At 34.2% G+C, this 24,992-nt stretch overlaps 1 protein-coding gene and 1 long non-coding RNA gene across 4 annotated transcripts; one reads left to right on the top strand and one right to left on the bottom strand.

The window, feature by feature from the left end:
* Positions 1-13,400: 13,400 nt before the first annotated feature.
* LOC112277221 (uncharacterized) lies at positions 13,401-17,697 on the bottom strand. 2 transcript variants are annotated; one of them, XM_024509310.3, is made up of 4 exons: positions 16,987-17,697; positions 15,107-15,652; positions 14,380-14,491; positions 13,401-14,111 (listed from the first exon to the last, which is right to left on the bottom strand). In XM_024509310.3, the coding sequence occupies exons 2-4, from the start codon at positions 15,535-15,537 to the stop codon at positions 13,737-13,739; spliced, it is 918 nt and encodes a 305-aa protein (XP_024365078.1). In that variant the 5' UTR covers positions 15,538-15,652; positions 16,987-17,697; the 3' UTR covers positions 13,401-13,736. The 2 variants fall into 2 exon arrangements, with proteins under 2 accessions (XP_024365078.1, XP_090103751.1); XM_090247625.1 differs by having other exon boundaries at positions 16,039-17,686.
* Positions 17,698-18,693: 996 nt separating this feature from the next.
* LOC149986332 (uncharacterized) lies at positions 18,694-20,198 on the top strand. Of its 2 annotated transcripts, none has more exons than XR_016500942.1 (3): positions 18,694-19,207; positions 19,371-19,585; positions 19,794-20,198. It is a non-coding gene; the product is annotated as an uncharacterized LOC149986332 (long non-coding RNA). The 2 variants fall into 2 exon arrangements; XR_016500943.1 differs by having other exon boundaries at positions 19,072-19,207; positions 19,799-20,198.
* The last annotated feature ends 4,794 nt before the right edge of the window (positions 20,199-24,992 follow it).

Below are 24,992 nucleotides of genomic sequence, written 5' to 3'. Positions count from 1 at the left end.
TAAGACATGGCTTCAAGTGAAGGTGAAGGTTTGAGAGTGATTGAGAAGTTTAGAGGTGATAATTTCTACCATTGGAAGGTCAAAATGGAGCTTTTGTTGGCATCTTTGGACCTTTGGGACATTGTAGATGAAAGTGAAGAGCCTCCAAGCACGCATGCTGATGCTAAAGAGAGGAAGGACTTTACAAGATGTGAAAAGAAGGCTTTTGGCATGATTGCCACTAATTTGGATGAAGCCAACTTTTCTCACATCATCTCTTGTAAAGAACCAACAGAAGCATGGAAAACTCTTTGCAACATATATGAGAGCAAGAACTTGTCCAATATCATCTTCACAAGAAAAAAATTCTTCACTTGCAAAATGGAAGAAGGTGAAGACTTCATGGCTCATGTCAATAAGGTAAAAGCCCTTGCTAATCAACTTGCTCTTGTTGACAAGCCTATAAAAAAGAGTGATATTGTCATGACCTTGCTTATGAGCCTTCTCGAGTCCTACAACTACCTCATTGTGGTATTGGAATCCATTAAAGTAAAAGAACTCACAATGGATTATGTGACGGCAAGACTTACCCATTAAGTAACCAAGAAGAAAGAAAAAGAGCTCCAAAGTGATAATTCGGCTTTGTTTTCAAGGCAAAGAAAGGAGAATCATCCTAGCCAATGTGGCAATATGAGAACTTTCTTCATTTGTGGAAAATCAGGTCACTTTGTTCGAAATTGCTACAAGGCTAAGAAAGGAGATAGAGAAAGTGCAAATAATGCTCGTGATGAATATGGAAGTAATGATTATGCATTCATAGCAAGTGAAGGCACTTCCATGGCTGCCATGTCCAAGTGGATCATTGATTCTGGTGCCACCAAGCACATGACTCCATATAAGTGCTCATTTGATACTTATGAAGAAATTTCAAGGACAAATATCCTCATGGGAGATAATGGCATAGTACAAGTTATTAGAATGGGCTCCATTGTTATAGAGATTGTTGTGAAAGGCCAAACCAAGAGGATCAGATTGAAGGACGTCTTACATGTACTAAAGATGAAGAAAAACCTCCTCTCGGTGAATAAACTTGTTTCACATGGTTGTAAAATATAATTTGATAAGAATGGATGTTTTGTGAAGACATTGAAAGGAGATCATATTGTAAAGGGCTTTAGAGATGGCAACCTCTACTTCATCAAGTGTAAGAAGGTGAATGGAATTGAAGTGGCGGCATTTGCTGAATTTTCTCAAGATCAAGACAAGTTTGGCATTTGACATCGACGCCTTGGTCATTTGAATGCCAAGAGCATGAAGGAGCTCCAATCCATGGTAAGTGGCTTAGATCTTCATCATATAAGCCACAATGCTATGACACTTACTTGTGAAGGTTGTATTCAAGGTAAACAACAAAGGGCCTCATTTCCAAGTAGAATTGCAATACGTACAATCAAATTATTAGAGATTATCCATTCTAATATTTGTGGACCTATAAAGATGCCATTAATAGGAGGTATAAGGTATTTTGTCACATTTATTGATGACTTTTCAAGAAAAGTATGGATTTTCATCCTCAAAGCAAAGAAAGAGTGTTTCACAAGGTTTAAGGAGTTTAAGGCACTTGTGGAGAAGCAATGTGAATGCAAAATCAAGGTATTACATACAAACAATAGAGGTGAGTATATGTCAAAGCAATTCAATGATTTCTTAAAGTTGCATGGTATTGCAAGACAAACCTCTACTCCTTACACTCCACAATAAAATGGAGTTGCTGAAAGAACAAATCGGACCATTGTGGAGATGGCAAGGAGTATGCTTCATGCACAACACTTTAGACATGAGTTTTGGAGGGAAGAAATGGTGAATGCAGTATACACAAGAAATAGGTGTCCTACAAGTGTACTTAAATCAATGACGCCGGAAGAAGCTTGGAGTGGGAGAAAACCTTGTGTTTCTCACATGAAGACCTTTGGATGTATAGCATATGCAAAGATACCAGATTGTATGAGATCAAAATTCAATGCAAAAGATACAAAATGTGTGTTTGTTGGATATTGTGAAGGTACAAAGGCTTATAGGCTCATGTGTTTGGAGACTAAAAAGTTCATCAAAAGTCATGATGTTGAGTTTTTGGAGCACAAGAATGCTTGTGAGTACTTGGAGATATGTCCAAGTGGGAGTAATGGTGTGTTTGTAGACACATCTTCAAATTCAACAAAGAAAGAAGAAGACAAAGACAATGATGGTTATAAAAGTGGAAATGAAAATGAAGAGGCAAAGAAGGTGGATAAGAAGGCCTCTACAATTGCTAAGACCAGCAATGAAGAGCATGAAGATGTTGATGATGATGGTAATGAGGATTATGAACCTTTGAGTGAAAAAAGTTTATCTTCAAAAGAAAAGAAGGTTGAAGGTGACCATGGAGTGCAACAAGTTGAGTCTTCTTCAAATAAAAAGAAATATCCTTTGAGAGGTAGAAAAAAACATGGTGAATGGTGGAAGGACCATATTTTTCCTCAAGTAAGTAAAGAACATGCCAATGTTACACTTCTTGCTGATCCGTTGAGTTTATGTGATACAATAAAGTCCACGGATGCTATGAAGTCAGAGAATGCTATCGAAGAAGAGTACAAATCACTCACTAACAATGGAACATGGAAATTGACTCAACTTCCACCAAATCGATTTTTAATTGGTTGTAAGTGGGTGTTTGGAACCAAAAGGGATGCAATAGATAATATTGTGAGCTATAAGATAAAATTGGTTGCCAAAGACTATTCACAAGTTACTAGTATTGATTTTAATGAGACATTTGCTCCCGTGGCCAAATTCACCACCATTAGAACCATTGTGGCAATTGGGGCAGCAATGGACTTGGAGATGCACCAAATGGATATAAAGATTGTTTTCTTGAATGGAGAATTGGAAGAAGACATGTACATGGTTCAACTTCAAGGATTTATTGAAGAAGGCAAACAACACCTTGTATGTAAGTTGAAAAAATCCTTGTATGGGCTTAAACAATCATCAAGGGCATGGTACCAATGTATCGACACCTTCTTTAAGAATGAAGGATTTGTGAAGAGTGAAGCTGATCATTCCATGTATGTGATGCAATCAAAAGCCTTCTTGCTGATTGTTATTCTTTATGTTGATGATTTGATCATTTTGACCAATACTTTGAAAAAGATGGATTGGTTGAAGGTAAAGTTAGCAAAAGAATTTGAAATGAGTGATTTGGAAGAGCTCCACTATTTCTTAGGAGTGGAATTTATGAGAGATCGAGCTAAAAAGATTATTACATTGAGCCAAAAGAAGTACATTGAAGAAATATTGAAATGGTTCAACATGAAGGACTGCAAGTCCATTGGAACACCTTTAGAAGTAAATTTGAAGTTAATGAAGCTCACGGATGAAGAATTTGATGAAGTTGAAGAAGAAATGAAAGATGTTCCATACAAGGCAGCAATAAGCTCACTTATATATGCAATGGTTGGTACAAAGGTGGATCTTGCATATGCGGTGAGTGTTATAGTCAACACATGTCAAAGGCTGGACCAATTCATTGGGCAACCATTAAGAGGATCTTGAGGTACTTAATAGGTACTTTGAACTTTAAATTGTGTCTTGGAGGTGATAGTATTACATTGCATGGATATTGTGATGTAGATTGGACTGGAGATGCAAATGATAGAAGATCAAAAATAGGATATATATTCTTTGTTGGAGTGGGAGCAATTTCATGGAATTGTAAGAGACAACCAACAATTGCAAGGTCTACAATGGAGGCGAAATACATGGCAGCAAGTCATGGTGCAATGGAGGCAATATGACTAAGACCAGTTTTAGAAGACATTGGACTTATGCAATTGGAAGCAACTTCAATGAAATGTGACAATCAAGGATGCCTTGCTATTACCAAGAATCCAAAACATCATTCAAGGACAAAACACATTGACATTCAACATCACTTTATATATGAGAAGATTGAGATGGGAGTAATTGACATGAAATATTGTACAACAAAAGACATACTTGTTGATTTACTCACAAAAGTATTGGTGAAGGATAGACATTATAAATTGACAAAGGAAATAGGTTTATTAACCTTTGACCAATAGCAAAGTGGGAGTGTTAAAGTAAATAGAGGATAAGTTAGAAGATAAAAGATATTATCTTAGATAAGTTGCTAATAGTCAAAAGGTAGCAAAAAGATGAAAGAAAGTTACCAAAGTTGCGGCTAGGATTTAAAGTGGCGTCTAGGTTAAGAAGATTTTAGGATTTAGTTGGATGAAAGTAAGATGAATATTAGCCAAAATGGATGTAACTTCTATCTATAAGTAAAGAGTATTGGAAGTGAGAGGTATCTCATTCCATACTTCTCTTATGTCTAACCTTGCTGATTTCTACTTACTTGTGTCTTGCTTATTGTGTTTTATTAATAAAGTTTTTATATAAATTCTTTTATTATGGAATTGTTGATGTAGATGGAACGATAGAAAGTTATTGGCATAATTGGATATTGACCAATATTAAGAAAAAATGGTGAATGATCGATACTTGCTTGAATACTATCATTATAAGAAAATTTCAAAGGCGTCAATTATTTATCTCAATCTTTATGATGAACCACCACAAATGTCCATTGCATATCTTTCAAGGCCTGATTTGCATGCTTTGTTTGTCCATCTGTTTTGAAATAGAAGGTTGTAGATATGGCAAGTCATGTACCTAATAGCTTGAAGAACGCTTGCCAAAATCTTCTCGTGAAGCGTGGATCTCAATTTGAAAGAATGACACAAGATAATCTATGGTGATGATAGACGGTATTAAAAAAGATTTGTACAAGCATTGGAGTATTATTATTCAAACATAGTGCGGCTAAGTACAGTTGTTTCAAGAATCAATCCACAAAGATGACAACTACAGTATGATTATGATTCATCTGTGACAAATACATAATGAGGTCAATAGTCACCTACTTCCAAGATGCCATTGTCGTGTTGTGATTTGGCTACTATATGAAAATAATGTAATTATGTATTTAATATATAATTTACTAAGTAACATGGTTAGAGCCGTGTTAGTAGATTTAGTTGATTATAGAATATAATTTGATTATTACCTTGAGAAGAGATTGTTTAAAAAAATTACTATAGAATTTGTATAACTTTAATTTTCTTTTAATAGTGGCTTTTAAGATTTTTTTTGTTGACAATAACTTCTAAATATTTAGAGTCACCTTTGTTAGACATTGGTGATCTTTGGAAACTTATTTTGGTTCTTTTATTTAATGTTTAGAGTATAAATTATATAAATCTTATAAGAAAAAAGATTGAAGAAGGATTTTGGTAGCAAAGGGAGTAATGACGGCACCAAAATAGATGAATGGAGATGGATGATGAAAATCTCTATTCCTATTGGTCAAAAATCATGACCAATGGACTTTGAGGAGGCTGCCCGAGGCCATATTAGAGATTAGGGTTAGTTTTTTGGAGCCATTCGAGCTTTGAAGACTAGGATCAATAATTTTACGTTTTTGGCTATAGTTTTGGTATAAATTTTGTATGGTTTGGAGTTTAAATGAAGGAGATACAAGCGCTCAAAATTAAGGTGTTGATTTGAGAGCTACTGTCACTCTTTTTGGTATAATGCAGGCGTACTGACAGAAATTGAAGATCGGCAATTGCAACTGAAGAGAAAACTATTGCAGCTATACTTTTCACATACTACTTGCTGGATTCTAAGTTGGGATGAAGGAGGTATTGGATTTTAAAGTCAGCACATGCAATCTAAGGGTAGTAAGTGACCTGATTTACTAGTGGTTGTGTCTTAAGCTATAGCTTGAGCAATTTGATAAATTTTTGGCTCAAAATTTCAAGGAATGTGTAATTTCATATTAGTAAACTTTATACATAAGTTTTATGATATTTAAATATTGTCTTCTTGAGATATTAAGAAAATAGTACTCAGATACTTGTAAATTAGGATTTAGAGCGTCTCCTAGGGTTTCTTAGATGCCAGAAGTTTGAAAGTGAATTTGCAGTTGGATTTTTTTGTGATAAAATTCAAAGGTAAATTCTACCTATCCTATAAATTTGAAACAAATTGAATGGCTAGATCAAGACTTATGAATCTCTAAAATTCCGGACAAGAAAATCTCTCACTTGAAAAATATATTTTGAAGGGATTTTGTGATATTTTGAGTTTTATGCAAAATAAAGGAGTTTTGGGAGATTAAGATAAGATTCATGTAAAATTTTAAGCTACACTTTCTACACCTAGATATCTAGTATATTCTTAAATAGCAAAACATGCCATACAACACCATAGATAGTAAAATTAGTTACAATAATCTAAGAAATATTGCATTGCATGCTTTGTTTTATTGACATGACTCGTAGGAGTATACAAAGGCTCAAACATTACAATCCAAACCTATCCAAAATCATGTTGTTGAGATCCATTCTACAATCTTTTTTCATTCCAGATATTTAGATATTGGAATGTCATGTCTTTTTTGAAGTATGTGAGTTCAAAATTTAGTATTATTGGATACATAAATTTACTTTTTGAAATAGAACAAGCCATCATTAAGTGTGTAATCTTGATATTGTATATTATCTACCTTCAAACAATTGCTAACCATCTCGAAATAAGCATCTCGTTGCGTAGCTTCTTTCTATTATGTCTCTTTAGTTAGATTTGAAATGATACTACTAATGATACTGTCTTTTGCCTTGTCTTTTGATTTGTCCTTCAAGTTTGGTCTTTGTAATAAATTATCTAGCCCAGTATGATGATATCTTTACTTATACTCAAGCTAGATATTAAAAAACTACAAATGTTCTTTCTAATAACGATGTCGTAATTTCATGTTTTTCAGATGCAAATCATGTAGTAAGAGTCGATGATTAGTCCAAACAACCATTGGCTTTTCTAATAGATAGTATTACCACACCTTTGTGGCATATACAATCACTAATTTCTCTCGATCACATGTAGACTAATTGCGCTTTGGCCTTTTGAGCTTGCGTGATTCATATGCCACAAGTTGAAGGCCCCTATCAAAGTCTTATTGAAAGATTGCTCTAAAAGCAAAGTCAAAAGTATCAATGTCAAGTGTAGAAGGGAGATGAGGATCATACAGTTGCAATATTGGAACAACCATGAGTGATTCTTTCAACTTATTAAAGGCATTTTGCTGCTCCAATTTCCATTCAAATGGAGCACCGTTCTCTAATAAGTTTATCAATGAGAAAGCAATGTGAACAAATTTCCAAACAAAATGTTAATAGTATCTAGCAAGGCCTAAAAACAAACAAACTTAAAAAGCATCATTGGAGGTTGGCCAATTCTCCACTGCTTTTATCTTATTTTGTTCCATATGCACGTCTTTGGAAGACACCACATGCTCCAAAAAGGTGACTTCCGACTTCTAAAATTCACATTTTGATTGCTTGCAATAAAAGTAATTATCTTATACTTGATACAATACTTCTCATAGGTGTTGCTCATACTCTTCAGGGATTTTATTATATATGAGAATATCATCAATGAAGATGATTACTTACTTATCCAAAAGATCTCGAAACAATTTGTTCATGTGACTTATGAAAGAAGCTAGAGCATTGGTGAGACCAAAGGATAAAACTAGCCATTTGAAATGTCCATAGTGCATACAAAATGTCATCTTTTTCACATCCTCTATTGCAATAGATGTTTGCCAATAGTCGCTTCAAAGATCAAATTTATTAAAGATGGTCACATCTTGAATTTGATTAAGAAGATCATCCACGCATGGAAGTGGATATATATTATTAATAGTCTGCTTATTGAGACCTCAATAGTTGAAGCAAAGACAAAGTCCACCATCTTTTTTAGGTACAAAAAGTACAAGTGCTCCTTATCGTGACATACTTTCTCAAATGAGACCTTTTTCTAAGAGTTCGTCTAATATCTTTTGTAATTCTTCAAGTTCTTTTGGCACTAGACAATAAATTGATTGACTTCCTAGTTTGGCTCTAAGCAATAGTTCTATTTGAAAAGAGATACGCTATTAGGTAGGTTGATTGAAAAGACCTCCTGATATTGTCGTATGAGTTGCTTTGCCCGTTTTATTTCTTTAGTTGTCTTTTCTACTAGTGATGCAAGATTTGGAACCACCCTATATATATATATATATATATATATATGAATTTTTCATGCTATAATTTTTTTTCATAAAGGTCGTCCTTACTAAAAAGTCTTTGATTGGAAGTTGTCTTTTCTCTTCACTTGATGTGGAGGTATAAAGAATTATCTTGTGTCTTCCATATTTAAAAGAGAATGTCCTTGCTACTCAATCAACTTTCTTATTTCTCATTTCTAGCTATGGCATATAAAGAATAACATCATATTTTAACTTTGTTACCTTGAATCTCTCTCTTAAGATATAGATGTTTGTCAATCTGAAGGTTTCTTCTTCACACATCTCATTCAATACGTTCTCTTAGTCATCTATATGGTATATACTTCCTTCCTTGATTTTCTTGATTTTAATTCCAAACTGATCAATAATTTCAGTTGAAATATAATTTTTTGTAGAGCCACAATCTACAAATATTCGACATGGTTGTCCCCTTAATAGTTCCATAAGATACACTAGTTGACTCTTTTTATAGTTATTCAAGGATATGCTATTTTTCTTTGAGAGATAGTAGCTACTCCCAATACTAGCCTCCCATGCTTTTACTAAGAAGCCCCATTTTCTTGTTTTGACTCATTATCAACTTGATGAGTTTTGAGACTATAAAACCACCTTATCTTGCTAATACTTCTACTTTGATATTTTTGACAACCTTTGATCTAATAGCCTAGCTCCCAACAATAAAAATACAATCATTTTTGTACCAATATTTGTCGTCTTTGTAGTATCAATGATCCTTGTAAGGCATCAATCTCCATTAGCATTGGTTGTTGTCTTGTAATATTAGATAGTGGCACCAAACTTTGTATTATAAGTCGTGCTCCATGATTTTTGAAATCTATAGCATCGACCCTCTTTGCAATCCAAATCATCTCTTTGAATGTTTATGGATCTCTGAGCTCCACCTCTCACTAAATTCAAAGTTTTAAACCTAGCAGGAATTAATCCATCATCTCTGCCTTTAAAACATTGCTAATTTGGAGACATAGGAACTTCAATCAAGAGATATAAACTTATACCAAACTAACTTCTGTAAGATTTGCCAACTAATCACGTACTATCTTTTCCACATTAATGGGCCAAAATTGATTCTTAAATCCAGTCTCAAATTCCTCTTAGTCACAAAATCCACCTTCAGCTCTATAGCTTTGAACTTGATGTTGCCACCAAATAGCTATCATATCTCTCAAATAATTAGCTGCATACATAATTTCTTTAGTAGTATTTGTTCTAGATAGTTGGAGATATTGTTGTATATTGAAGAGTCATTGATATACATCTTCTTGGCTTGAAGTCTTGAAGTATGTACTAGGCTTACTCAATTTCAACCTAACAGATGTCTCGAGGCTTCTATTTGCCTTTGTAAAGTAGCTATTTAGCCTAAGAGGTGTTATATCTGAGCTTCTATCTGGGATTGCTCTACCATCTCTCCCATATTATAATTTCTCTATTGGATTCTATTATTGTAATATCTTTTCACTTCTTCATTGTCTTTTTAAGAGTAGCTTCTAGTAGCCTCAACACAGTACCTAGTAAGACCATAACAACTAACCTTGGACTATATGATGACTATTGATATGCTACCAAAAATAAACAATCTAATACTCACTCTGATACCAATGAAACATGATTAGACTATCTCAAAAATTCAAGTTCTTTCTATTCTACAGCAATATAATATCTCATCACAAAATAAGATAAAAGAGACCAAAATAAAATTAAATGGAACTACACAAAATAAGATATGAAAGACAATTGAGCAAACAAAAATAAAACAAAATTGAACTGAATAAAGGGATGCAAAACCAAACTTTACTAAGAGAAAAGAGTCTCAAGCCATACCTAACTAGATGTCCCAAAAGACCTTGGCCAATCCTATTTATACCTTGTCCTACGACCTTGGACTTTCTAGGATGTTCTTAATTAGTAGATCCTATCTAGATAACTACCTTAAGCCTTTTTTAGAAGATTCTATAGTAGATTCTATCTAAATAACTATCCTAAATTCTTTTAGAATATTTCAAAGTAGGTCCTATTTGTTCTTCTAACTTAATTCCAATTCTAATAACTTTTATGGTTCTAACTATCTATATAATTTTTTTTTTCTATACTCTATTACATTATATATATATATATATATATATATATATATATTTGTGACAATAGATATGGACTATTAGATAGGGTGGTAACATTAGTGGGACTAATTTGTAGAGATGGGCCAATATAAGTAGCAAAAAAATGAAAAGGTGGAATCCACAAAGAATACATATAGCAATCGATATGAAGAATATAAGATACAACAAAAAAAAGTGGAAGGAAGCCTGTCAAAAAAAAATATTAAAATAATTTAGAAATAAGTAGCATATGTATCGACTTCTTTTTAATATGATTTGAAAAGTTATGCTTCATGAAGCATATGCTAAATAGCATTTAATAATTATTTTTTATGTACAACAACATTCTTTCTTGGAATATAGATGGTTATTAATTTTTGTTAAATTTTATGTGTTAATAGATTTTGATCAAAGTTGGAAGAGAGATACTTTCTTCTTTGATTGGAGTAGAGTATGCATAGGATATGATTAGATTGTTTTTTTGATTCATGAAGATGAAATGGCATTTTCCAATAATATTAATTTCTTTAAAATATTATCTATAATCATATTGTTTATAAATATAATAATATAATAGATATGAAAATAATTGAATTTTTTTATTTAAAAAAAATAATTTTATTATATGACCATATAATAATTCTTGTTTGAATGTTAATTTATTCTTTAATTGAGATATATTTTTTGTTTCTTACAAAGAATTGAACTAAATAATAATAGTAGAAATTTAAATAGAATATTGTTATATTTATTTAAAATGGTAATAGTTGGTTAATATATATACATATATAAATACATATATATATATATATATATATATATATATAAAGATTAATTTATAAAATAGAAAATTATTTAATGGTAGTGATTTTATTGAACTTAAATATTAAATTTTTTTTACTGTTATATGGATTATTTAATAATTAATTAAAAATAATGACTTAATATTTAAAAATAATATAATACACTATATTATATAATAATTTAGTCATATATTAGTAATACATGTATCTTCAAATTATATTTTTAATATATGTTGTAGCTCAAAAAAATACATCATATTTCTTATATTAATTAACAAAAATAAAATGATATTTTAATTTTTATTATAAATTATTTAATTATAAAAAACTATGTACACTTTATTTGTTTATTTTTTAATTTTAATTTTAATTTATTTTTATTTTTATGAAAAAATATATATAAGAAGTTATTAAAACCACACTCCATTGTTGTTACAACTATATCCTTAAACTATGTGATGATAAATTTTGAAGGACAAAGAATGAGGGATGGAGATAGAGAAGAAGAGATGCATTTTAAAAACAAGGAACAAAAGACAGAATAAGGGGTAGAGATGAAGATAGATAGAATTAATCTTTAAATGGTAATGTGGGATGTGGTTTTAACAACATTGAGGTGTGGCATTAACAACTCCTTAGATATATATTTTGTTTAGATTCTTCTTATTGACATCTTTGTCTTTGCAAATATTATGTTGCAATATAATAATCCTTTTAAATTATATTTCTTTTCAGGGCTTTAAATAAATCTTCTTTTTCCATCTTTTTATGTCTTTTATATTGCTTCTTTTTTTATGATATATAAAGAAATATGGTATCAAGACCAATATTATAATAAAATATAAATAAAATATTTAATTAATGCTTAAGAATATTTAAATACAATGGTTAATGTAAAATATTAAAATTAGATCTTTAAATAAATTTAAAATTTCTAAAAGAATTTCAAAAATTATATTATTGTAGTAATATTTACAAAATATAAAAAAATTTCAATGAAAAGTTTTTTTCATACTTTTTATACAATACTTAAAATAAGATAAAATCTTCTTTATCTTAAAACTCCTCTTTTTGATAGAATAAATATATCAAAAATTTTAAATTAAATAGTTATTAATCTTTTTTTTTAGTTTCATATAATATATAATTCTATCTTTTTTATGTTATAATTATTATTATTATATAAGCTATCTAATAATATTAAATTTAAAATTAATATCTAATTTATATATTTTTAGTATTTTAAGTAATAAAAGTGATTGAATTATATTTGTATTCTTTTCAAAGAATAATCATATATTTCTATTCATAGTATACATACCAAGTAAGATACCAAAAGACTTTTTTTCCAATATTGAAGTAATTTTTGGCACAAAAGTAAGAAAAAGTGTCAAAAGAGTGATCGAAGAAAATGTCAAGTAACCAATATAGATGGTAAAAAAATTTGTTCCAATATCCAAGTAATTTTAGGCATCAAAATAAGAAAAATTGTCAAAAGGATGTTCTAAGAAAATATCAAGTAACCAAATTGGATGGCAAAACTATTTGTTCCAATACTTTAGTAACTTTAGACATTAAAGTAAGAAAAAGTATCAAAAGAATGTTCCAAAAAAATATCAAGTATACAATTCAGAGAAAATAATGAATTTCATCTTCTACCAAAAGTGGTACTATATAGAGTTTTTAAAATGGCAACATTTTCAAAAGAAACTTTCTACTATAATTGTCTTTGCTTGTATTTTTAAGAAAAGATAGAAATTTAGATCCATTGTTGATTCTAACTAAATATATATTTTTTTATGTTTTAAGTCATCTTCTTGTTAGGCCCTTGGCTTGATATATCTTCCTCAAATATCTCGTCATAAATCATTATATTTTATTATCTTTTTCAATCCATGGCATATATCTTTTTTACCAAATTTATTATAATTTTTTACCCATTATACATTTTTTGTCACCTGTTGCAAATCTCTTTTTCCATCCATTGTATTTCCTTTTTTTTGTCATTATCACAAAAAATAATTACTCCATTAATATAATTCATCTAATTTTTAGCTTGAAATAGATAGCAATGTAACCACTTTTATTCTCAATTTCAATATTCTCAAGCCATGAAGTTCTAATCAATTTTTTTTCAAATTTCTTCATTTAAAATAACCTATAAAAATATGTAATTTAAAAAGCTAAGAAATAAAAAGAATGAGATTTCTAAAATGTTTAAAATAATTCATAAGACCATAAATATAAAAAATCAAGAAATTAAGAGAATGTAATTTCTAAAATATGTTCAATGCTTCTAATAAAATATACTTATTAATAATAAATATTATTTTATTAATATAAGCAATCAAGTCTTTAGGTTGTAATGTTTCTACTTTTAATATATATCCTATATTCTTGCATAATAGAACTTCACACAATTCCTAATAAGTTTTCATTTTTTAATAATAAAACTTAACATTATTTATAACAAACTATGGATAATATTTGTTAATTTCTTTGAGTATTGTACTCTTTCAACCTCCTTGTGAAGCGCCTGTAGAAGATAAGCCAATAAAAATATATCTTCACTCCCAAAATTGAAAAAAATACCTCGTCTCTCGAGGAATAATGTAAAAGTGATACACTCCCAAAATTGAAAAAAATATCTCATCTCTCGAGGAATAATGTAAAAGTGATAGTTACCAATAAGAGACGAGTGGAGCAGAATAGAAGGTGCCGCAGACAGTATGTGTGTATATATATATAACTTTTAGTCGATAATTTCCTCAGCGTCCATAAGTTCAGTCTCCCTGAGATCATCAGTGCTTGCTGTGAGCGTAACTCGCCACTGCCCATGTCAAAACTAGGGATGGTGATGCCACGTGATGAGACCAAGGGAGAATCCGTTCGATCAAGATTTAGATTAAACCATGTAGAACGGTCAAAAATATCGCCTGAAATACCAATAAAATGACCCATAATAGCGCCTGGAATACAGCCTGACTCGGTGCCAGAAAGATCCTCAAATTTTCTCAATGGTTTCTGCAGACCATCAAACCACAACATAGGTATCACATACATGCAGGGTAAGGTTGAACTTGGTAACTTGGGCACGAGCCTTTCTTGCAGCAGAGTCGAGTCTCACCATTGGCAAGCTATTATCAATTACCAAAGAAAGAAAGAACAACTGTTTGACGGAGTGGATACCACAGAATCACACATTTGTAAACTTATTCGACTGAACACCTACATCTAATTTAGTGATTGATATACATGGATCCACTGTGGAGTTTCAGGTGGAGTGAATTACAGTTTTGATGTAAACTTCAATCGAGTTTGGATCGAGGGCGTCATGAGTAGTTTCCTGCATATTCTCAGTGTTTGCATCCAATTCCAGATTAAGATGCTCAACTTCATCGTTCCTGTCACAGAGGAGCACAATTCAGGATATAGAAACAATGGTCCTCACAACATTGGACTCCAACTGGGCGGGTTCTGATACCGCACTGCTGATCATCCATTATAGGATTAGAACTCTCAATCTCAAAAACAAATCTTTGCCTAACATACAAAAATAAAAATAAAAATAGATTATATATATATATATATATATATATATATATATATGATATTAAAAAATAAAAAATAAAAAACTATTTGTATACATATGTATATATAACCTCTCTTTCTTTTTAAGAAAAATCGGAACTGCGAACGACATTTTAAAATATTGACAACTAGAAATGAATCACACTGTCAGGGCCTAGATAATGCTCAATCTGGAGTTCAATTTATAACCTTGAAGAATAATCGCGGCTGAAGTGTGGCGAGTAAAATCTGACCAAACTTTGTGCTTACCGCTTAAGGAACTAAGGATATTAAAATCAAATTTATTATCCATAAAATTCAAAGCTAATTTATAAGTAGTGGATAAAAAAACTTGGGTTAAATTGGTAATAATGCAGCAGTGAACTCTCAGTCATTTAATGCGTAGATTAAACATGGCAGATCCGAGCAAGAATATTGAGAGATCAAACCTCGCAAAGCTATCAGTCTCATATTGCGATACTGCCCCGGTGAGTATGGATGCAGTTACGGGAGTTCCAGAAACCTGTGTGTTATTGAAGGACTCAGAATTAAGAAGATCAGAATTGAGAGAATCAGAATCGAGAGAATCAGAATCAAGATAATCATTTTCAACATTCTCTGTTGATAGTCCATTGATGTCGGAGAAAATTGAGCTGGAAGAGCTCCCTCTCTCCAAAGATTGCTGGGAGTCTGTCAATGACAAACTAGAAACTTCAGGGACAGTGAGTTTGTTTGAGACTTCGATTTCCTTGTCCGAATCCGGTGATAAGCTAGATTTTTTCCCCTTGCCCTTGGAATTAGGGCTCGTCGATTCCTCATGTTCCTTGCTAGACGTAGAAGGCCAACTCGCATCACATTCGTTACTAGAGAACGGACTCATTACAGTGTCTTCAACCTCGTTCGAGCTTAGGCACAACCTTAAAACGGTGATAAGATCGCTAAGTGGCGATTTGAGTCAGCGTATCTTTGTGGTGCTTGCACCCTGCTTTGCTAATCTGAAAAAACGAGCATACAAACATTGGAATCAGTAGTTCGATCTGAAAGCGAGCAATGGATGCGGTTCACCTGGCGATGAACTCGTTGGGCACTCCGGCCAAGCGATTAACTTCATTTAGATTTGAAAAAGTGCAAGACAACAGATAGACAAACAAAACTCTTGCGGTAGGCAACATGCAAGAGATTGAATACCATATACAACTTGAAAAAGGTCCAGCAGGATAAATCTCTTAACAGCATTAAGTAATAATTAGGAAGCCAGATATACAGAGATTAGTGACAAAACCAGCACCATAATCTACAGGTCTGTTGCACCGTTGCTCCTACTTAACGCGTCCTATTAAACAACTTCTGAACAGATGGACAACAGAAATAGCATAGATACCTGCACGCTCTTCATTTCGAGAGCTGGTTGACATTTTAATTTTACACATTCAACTTCCACTTATACTATGACTGTCCTCCCAGTATGCCAGCATCATGACCGGCCACACAGTTAGAATCTAGAGATGCACCCCACACAATCTAGTCACCGCTTGGAAGCAGGACAGCACCGAACGCCTTGAATGACGTGGGCGTGAAATTATTTCCAGTTAGTCAATTACTAATGGGCTTGAGCTCAGTCATCATGACTTATCACGTACAAATCCATGAGACCAGAATGTATCAGAATGAACTGGCGACGACAACAACACCAGCTGGAATTGGAACACGTCGAAGATTTATTTCTAGACATTAGAAAATTATAACTACGATATAAAGAAAAGAGAGGGAATAATGTTTTGAATATTAAGACTCGAAAGCACTTCAAACTCGTACATGTCAGTAAAGCACAGAATACAGTAAACCAACAATATGAATTTCTTTTCTGCGGGATAACTCTTTCTGATTAAGCTAATGTATGCGATCAACACATTAAAATGTTAACCTTACCAGTACCTTGCGGATAGAAACCACTAGGATACAACAAAGGCATGTAGGTGCTAGGTAAAAGAATCTAAGTGGACAGCTTCCGGTTCTGAGTGATGGTCAATTCGCAAGCTATGCTTCACACAGTTTGTCCAGTAGCAGTAGTTGGCTCATCTGTTGAAGTGCGCCACGAAAACACACCTATTTCGATCTTTTCACATGGATCAGTAAGGCATAACCAACAACACCAAGAAAATGGATAGAGACCATGTGCTCGATCGAAGAAGAACGTGAGCAGGACTCATTAATTATAGAACAATATTCACATGAAAATTTTCGTAAAGGAAAACATCTAGAAAGCCTTTCCTCCGGAGTTAATTCTTCTGCTGCAATAGAGGTAGATGAGAGGAGTGTTGATACTTACTTGGGGTTGTTTAAGCCGGCTACCTTTTGAGGGTCCCTCGCGCCACAGCGCCGGCAGTCCCTTTGACCTAATGATAAAGAGACGTCCAAGTTTGGGGGTTCTTGGGTCGGTAACGTGGGGATGGAGGTTTCTGAATCCGTATGCCAGCACATACCTTCACGCGAACCTTAGTTTTCTCATTTCATACGGATTTGGAATCGTAAGGTCAAAATAACATCTTACAAGTTAGATTTCGGTGCCTGAAGTAACTTGAAATATAAGTCGTAGTTATATCACCCAAACACAAGCGGATTAACTTGGGTATTTAGTGAAGCTTCACACACGACGTGTAGAACGATAAACTTTACCTCCACATGAGTGTTCTCAACTAGTCGTCTGTTTCTTCGTAACTTAACTTCCAAATACGACTTGGTTGTGCAAATAGGTCTTCTCGTCGGTTACAAAATCCTCCGCTTAACTCTTTTCTAAACCATGAGTGCGCTCCCTGTTAAGTGACAATGCCGAGAGTCTGGCTACCACGGCCGAAACCTTCTGAACTTAAACGTGTTCAACTCCTTACACTCTGAAAGACAGGTCGGTGCAGTCAAAACTCCCCGAGGTGTTGTAGGTCACCGATTTTTCAAGCAAAACCCTGATTGTTTTGTAAAGAATATGGGAAAAGTTTATGCCTACACCAAACTTGTCCTCTGCAGCCTTAGCGGACTTGGAATGCACAAAATACACCGGATGGATTGAGGATGGTGGTGTATCCCCCACAAGCTTGCTAAAAAATCGTCGTTGGGGATACACACATGGATATATATATATATATATATATATATCCATGTAATTGAGAGGTAATTTTACAAATCTCGCGCGTGATAAAAATAGGAAACACAGTACATGTAAATGAAACTTCACAGCATTACTGAAAGGTTACTCGGCTAAATGTTATTTTCTTTTGAACCCACAAGTCATGGTGGAATCTACCAGCATATACAGGGGGAAATATATTCTGTGTTGCTGTGGTTGCGGCTCAATATAATCTATTTTCGAGGTGGTCTTCAGCTTGTAACTGAACCTCTAAATATCATGGAAAAGAGCCATCATCATCATCCCCACCCGTCTCATTTTGAACCGTATCTACCCAAAGTGTGCTTCTTTGTGAACTGACGCTATATAAATAAATAATTTAAATACAAATACTGATGACTTTACAGATGCAACATGAATCTTGGAAATCTTCCACCCCAAATACACTTGTTACTGGATATGCTTGAGTACCTCCTTAAAGGCCACACGTACAACACCAAGCGAGCTATGTTTTTTTAACTTAAAAGAATTACTTTCATTCTTATGTGGCACTATAACTTTAAAATATCAGCATATTACATGACTTAAAATGAAACAAAAAATCCTATCGCAGTGCATAGTACGGTAGCATTGAATTTTTTCTAAAAGTACATTCCGTCCGAACATCCAAAGTACTGCTTCTGTCGGTATCCAAAAGAAATTACGGCAATATTCCACAGAATGTTGTTCCGTGATGTAGCTGTAATTTGACCCTCTCACCGAAGGTTTGAGCCTTCGATGTTTCATCTAGAATCAGTCTGGACGCTCATGCTGCTTCTCTGAACCTCAAAGCGCACTGGCGCGAATTTTGGCACTTCGACTGAAGCTCCTTGAAGCAATTGTTCAGAATCCACTATGACGATTTTTCATGCTCGCGGAATTGGAGAGATTGTGAACTGGGATAGATACTGGCAATTGGGATGGGGTCACTTGACTAGAAAGTATGTGTCCTGTCCGTCCCTTAAAACCACGCTATGAGCCTTTGAAGCTTGCTAGTAGAATACATCATAACAAGTACGATGTGAGCTTTTACTAGCCCACCATATAATCCTGCAGAGAAACCCTAGCCTGATCCCCGACTGACTGAGCTACAGTGGCTAAACCTGCAAACTCCACCCTACATCCCAGTCACGCTAGTAACCTGTTCTGTCCATACAGAAGTTACATTAACACGAGATTAATAGAGATGAAGCCTTGCCTCTCCTTTCACTCAAACCCTTGGTCATCCTCTCCACTTCGATTCCCGAAGCCTCACAACACCACTATCAGCAGGAACTTCGCGAGGAATTCTGATGCATCCACACGTAGGGACTGTCAACTTCGGACGCTCAGGCGGGTTACGTCATTCTACTTTCTTTCTGGAGCTTCGTCAATCACAGCAAAGCATTCTGTGAGTATCGCCAACAATCGAGTGCGTCCTGCCCTGCCTATGATCTTCAGAGTAGCCGGTCATTTCTTTCCATTACCCGAAAGCACTGATTCCATTCTGATTATTTCTTACTATCTAAGTCACACGTTCCGCTCCAATAATTTCTTATCTGGTTGATGATTAGGGTTGAAATGAGCACCCAATTAACTGTATTGCCCCTCGTCATCGAATGAGAACCAGTGATTTCCGGAACAACGGAGAACAACGGAGGGTACCGTCTGCGGAGTCAGGCCATGCAGTGAGAACACTACCAAACGAACTTGAGCAGATATTCTTCACATAAGACGTCCGCAAGCCCTTGTCTCTGGTACGCGTCTTTAAACGAATCACTTCTTAGAGGTACGTCTTATCCACTTCCACCTGCGAATGTCATCGTTCTCAGCCAGGAGCATAATTTTCTTGAAGACATGAATACTAGATTATTTATCCAATATTGTTAACAGGTGCCTTACGCTTCTTTCTGCCTAATCTATATGCTGCATGGCATCACTCGTTCTACCACCAGGTGATATAATTTAACCTGTTGTTGTGACGAACTGATGTGCAGAGCAGGCTCCTCAGCAGCTTCCCTGCCTTAACTTTTAGAGTGATAACCATGAACACTTTTTATCTCACACTTTTCAAGCTAGTTCAAATCCTCCAAAAAGATTCACCAATATTTAGCCTGCAATGGTACGCCATCACTTGCAACTGCTAACTAATCGTGAAATGCAACACTACTTAGATTTCATGAGCGGTCAGTGGCTACCCACAGGAATGGTTCATAGGGCGTTCTGTCCTCTTCCTGATCTGCAATACGGTACAACTCTTCATGATCCTAAGATATGATTTATCAAGTCATTAGGCTAGTTACCACAAGCTAGTTTTCTTGATCTGGCCGTTAATTGTGTTGTCTCATTGATTCCCCTAAACTTGTTCATGATACTCTGTTAAATTGTTCTTTAACTATCAACCTGCATTGAGTCCATGGCATGAGCTAATTTATTCAGGCTTGTGAATGGAAGTTGAATTTTGCTCACCGAATTACTCAATGAATTTCTGATTACCGATTACCACCGCGGTCCCCGTAGAGAGGCGAAGCAAGCGCTGGCCTTTATGACTATCCATATTATGAATCCTTCATTCATGTCAATCACTGCCTAGAAACCCCTTTTCAAAAGTTTCTTCAGTATTTAGATGATCTCACCATTTAACAATTACTCTTGTTTGTATAGCTCTCAAAACCTTGTTGCGACAGCGGCGTTTACTCTGAAGCTAGCTTTCTATGAGAGCTCCTACTTGACCTCAGTGAGAATTTACTGATGCCCGTATGTAACAGACTTATCGACCGTTACTACGACGTGCGCAATCGCTATGAGCTTCAGTCTTGAGATTCAGGATCAAGACTCAAGTATCATATTGGAAAATGCAGACCACAACCTTTGTTACCTCAGCTTGGCTAATGGTTTGCGTTGTCTCAGGTGGGATCTGAAGGTCAGTGCTTCGAAACAACTCGTGTCTATCGTAATGACGCACCTAAGATGATCCCTTCGTGGAGGCCTCCGTAGTCCAGATCCCAAACAAAAGGCAAGCGAGATTCTAGAGTAATGACCTTCAAGTCCCATTTGAGACAATGCAAGCGATAACCTACAATTATCATTCTCATTTGTTTACATCGCCTTCTTTCTCATGACTTTGTTTGGATTCTGTGGAAAAAGGTTCTTTACTGACAACGTGTGCAATCGCTATGTGCTTCAGTCTTTTTACTCTCCTTTTCTTTTCTTTCAGGCTTCTTCTCTAAGTTTTATCTCGCGTAACACTTGACAATATTTTCCAGTTGTTCCGTGATACGCTGGATGCTCTGGCCAGCCAAAATCTGTTATGGATCACAGTTGGAGACCCAAGGTTGAATTCTGCACTGTAGGCGCTGCTCCGTTAAGACTACATAGACAACTTCCCTCTTAGAGATTAGTAACCGACCCAAACCACTAGTCTTACTGCAAAGTCTACGAGTGAAGCACAGTAAAAGTCTTGAAGAAATAATTGTCTACAACTCGAGTAATGTCTGATGTTGGAGCTGAATTGCATCGACGTCATTTCGGAGCAACATGGCAGTAGGAATCGCTTACGCCACGGAGATGTCGTCATGGAGGCGTAACATATTTAATAAAGTCCCATAGTTAGGGGCTAAGTGGATACGCGAGGACCTCACCAACTAGGCGAATCTGTCCACATCAGTTGCCAGTCATTCACTTTCTGCCTGAAAACATGGAAGAATCTTGTTCTGAATATTGGGTCGGCCTACGCAACTGTTTGGAACAAGCTACTGTGCCTTCAATGCTGAATGTACAGACGTTGCGGGACACACGACACGAGGTTCGTTGTGTCGGTGCACCCTTTAATTATGCGGTGGTTTCTTTTCGAGAAAGTAGGTTGCATGTGTGTCATTCGTCGGATGCACGTAATCGATCTGGAAAAAGATAAACCTCTTTTAATTTATTCTCTGACAAGAAGCTTCGACTAGGCTTAGCCTGAAGGACCGCTGACGTCACTTGTTGTCACCTTTCCATGTCATAAATCTGCATTAGGAACTTGCTTGTGTGTAATTGAAACCCAGCTTTCAATTCTGACGGTACTCGAAGTAAACTACCACCCCAACCAAAGTAATAAATACCTAGTTTCAACAACTAATATAAAGGAAAAGGAAGCCTGTATAAATAACAAACACTAGCGATGGTTTTGGTGTTATATTTCAACGAGACTTTTTCATTTCGGGGTACATGTATTTAACCATTAAATAAACTCATATAACGATGCAGACCTCAATGTAGCTTTCATGACGAACTCTTATTCTCTATCTTTCTTTCTCCTTCTTCTACTACTTTTAGTTTTTTATTTTTAGAGATTTCAAAGTGGATTTTTATCATAGCAAACTAATCGTAAGGTCTGCCTGTGAGTTGGTTAATTAGCTCGAGGAAAAACTAATAGTCCTCCAGTTCAAGCCACAACTAAACATAATGTTTGAGTTACTCAATCACTTGCTCTCACGTGTTGGATTTTCGTAGAGTTGTCTTTAAAGCATGATAAAAAAAGTGTTATCGTATATGAATTCTCCTTAGTTAATTTCCTTTCTATAAGTTATAAGCTATCTCTCTCTCTCCATACTGGCCCCTTGTGTTATTTTTTCTCTTCTTTTCTTGGAGATATTATTTTTATACAAATAGTCATTTATATTATACAGCATTAAACATTGTATAATTTATCTGCTCTCTATGCGTTTGTTATTTTGATGAATAATGAGATAATGTATCTCAGTTCACGACGTTTTACAATGGAATTATTGTCTAGAAAATTCAAGAGTGAGAAGGAGTAGTTAGACGGAATTCTTAATTTGTTCCAAAGACGAATTACTGAGAACCATCGATTAATGCCACAAGGTTAAGTTCTTTTAAATTTTTTTTATTTTAAGTAAACACTGGCTCATTTCACTACTAGAAAAATAAACTATCAGTGACGAAAATTCTGACTCATGGAAGTTTTTACTCGTACATTTCGTACAACTGTCTTAAGTTCTTGTTTGCTGATTCTGCAGTAAATATTTAGTTGTAGTTCTCGAAGTTTGATTTTTGCCGAAAGGAAAATGTTGTACCATATGTAAGGTGCACGTCCAAGTCTGCATTTGAAGAAGCATTAATCACACTGGAGGCCATCCGCCGAGAATCACAATTAGGTTTTCCACATCGCGATAAGCTTCAATGCTGCAATAAGGACGACCATCAGCCTGACAAAAGATCCAGTACGTGACCTATCCAACTGATCGTCATCTATTCCGTTTTTCTTGCAGAAAATAAAAACCTGATTCCAATTGGTGAGTCATAAGAACAGTTGTTGCAGAGAAGTGATGTCTTGCACCAGCGACAGCAAGTATTCGGTCGTTGTGTTCGATGAACAATACCACAGTTCCATTATCTAGTTGGAATTATCATTCCTGCTTTGCTGATTCGGTTTCTCGGTACCGTTGCTGGGAAACTTTCTTGTGGGTGCTTAAGATCGAAGGACTTGTCAAAATGGACTAGGTCAATTCCACGTCTTGTATCACTGTTTTGTGCGACTGAAGCAGACCACTTACTATACGATTGGGTGTGAACCTCTGTTATAGAAGACTGGGGCAACTGTGAGCACAACACAGATATGCAAGTGGGAGTCCAGCCGCATCATACGCAAGATTCATAATATTTTCTACCGTTACGCTGCCATGTGCGTTGCATGCTTCGGTTCCCACAGCCTTCACATCAGTTTCAACCAGAGTTCTAGATGGTGATGCACTACCCATCACGAAGGGTCGGCATCAGACTGGGAAATCTATGCACCCACACAACACCAATGGTCATGTAGGTTGAATTGATCAACCGTGCCTTCGATGGAGCCCCTGGAGCTCCATTACGTGCAGGTTTAGACATCTTATCTGAGTTTGTTGTTTAGATGTGTGTGTTATAAGACTGTCATAGCAGTGTTTTCTGCGTAGTAATTTTTATGTATGATTTTGAACTGTTGTAATAGTAGAGGATTAACAGTTCATGTTTAACTGTCAGTGTTTATGTTTAATATATGACACAAACTTTCAGTGTGTAAAAGCTTTTTTAGTTTTTGAAGACTGCAATAAATCTGATGATGTGATTATCTGCTAATTGTTTGCTGTGTATATATTTATATGTATAAACTCAAAAAAATTGGGTATATTTCATCAATAAAAACATTTTTTTTAATTAGAGTTTACAATATTTATGAATATTGTATATTTATTTGTATATGTATTACTTCTTTTTGTAAGTTTTTTGTTCTTTAAAATTGAATATATGATCTTCCAATATATTACAAAATGAGACACAAACACCATATACATGAGATGTTTGACTTTGGTTTAAAAAATAGGTAACTATGGCTTCAATCATGTAGAACTTTGGTTTTTTTTTTTTTGTTATTTAAAAATAATAAAAATAATAATCTTTTTTACTTTTATGCTTTTGTTCAAAATATTGCTCACTATAAGTTAATTGCTCACAAAGTTCATATGTGTGTATCCTAGGTTGATTATTTGAATGCAAAAGTCCTACTCTCTAGTATATATATATATATATATATATATATATAGATATGCGTGTATACGTATATATATATATATATATACATAGATATGTATATGTACATAGATATATATATATATATATATATATATATATCCATATTTGTGTGTCTAAAAGAAATGATTGTTGTAAGAAGTTTAGAAGACCATGATGCTCATATTGTTGATAGATTTGATTCATGCTTGGAACCATCATCTTTAGTGTCACAAAGAGAGACATGAAGGAGAAGGAGCAATGTAGTATGAAGCATGAAGTTTTGTTTTAGTATGCACAATTCATCACTCCACATCCATTTATCAAGGTATAATAAATCACTTTATTTTCAAAATTCATATTTATAGTTCAAAGAGAAGTTATACTTTAAAGTAATAAATTTCTAGTTATCAAAATCTTACTACAAAGATAATTTTTTTATCTAGATTATAAAAAGTAATTCTCCTACTTTAATAGAGAAGTAAAATATCATCTTCAATATATGACGAAAAGAGTGCGCATTTTCTTGAACTTTATTAGAATTAATAGTTTTATGAATATTATGCAATGTTGTCATTAATAGAGATGTAGTCAATTTGTAGAAGTCTATTTTGAATTTATTCTCTGATTATATGATACTTGATATCTAC

This window comes from Physcomitrium patens, chromosome 25, assembly GCF_059467195.1.
Source record: "Physcomitrium patens ecotype Gransden chromosome 25, ASM5946719v1, whole genome shotgun sequence".
Classification (NCBI taxonomy): domain Eukaryota; kingdom Viridiplantae; phylum Streptophyta; class Bryopsida; order Funariales; family Funariaceae; genus Physcomitrium; species Physcomitrium patens.
Note: the sequence above shows the minus strand (reverse complement) of the source record. Positions and strands in the feature narration are given on the sequence as shown.

Coding starts and splice junctions, on each gene's coding strand:
- LOC112277221 (XM_024509310.3), bottom strand. CDS start 15,537: ATGAGTCCGTTCTCTAGTAACGAATGTGATGCGAGTTGGCCTTCTACG. Junction 14,492..15,106: donor GAGACTGATAGCTTTGCGAG/GTTTGATCTCTC, acceptor CCTCTGTGACAG/GAACGATGAAGTTGAGCATC. Junction 14,112..14,379: donor TTGAAGTTTACATCAAAACT/GTAATTCACTCC, acceptor GATGGTCTGCAG/AAACCATTGAGAAAATTTGA.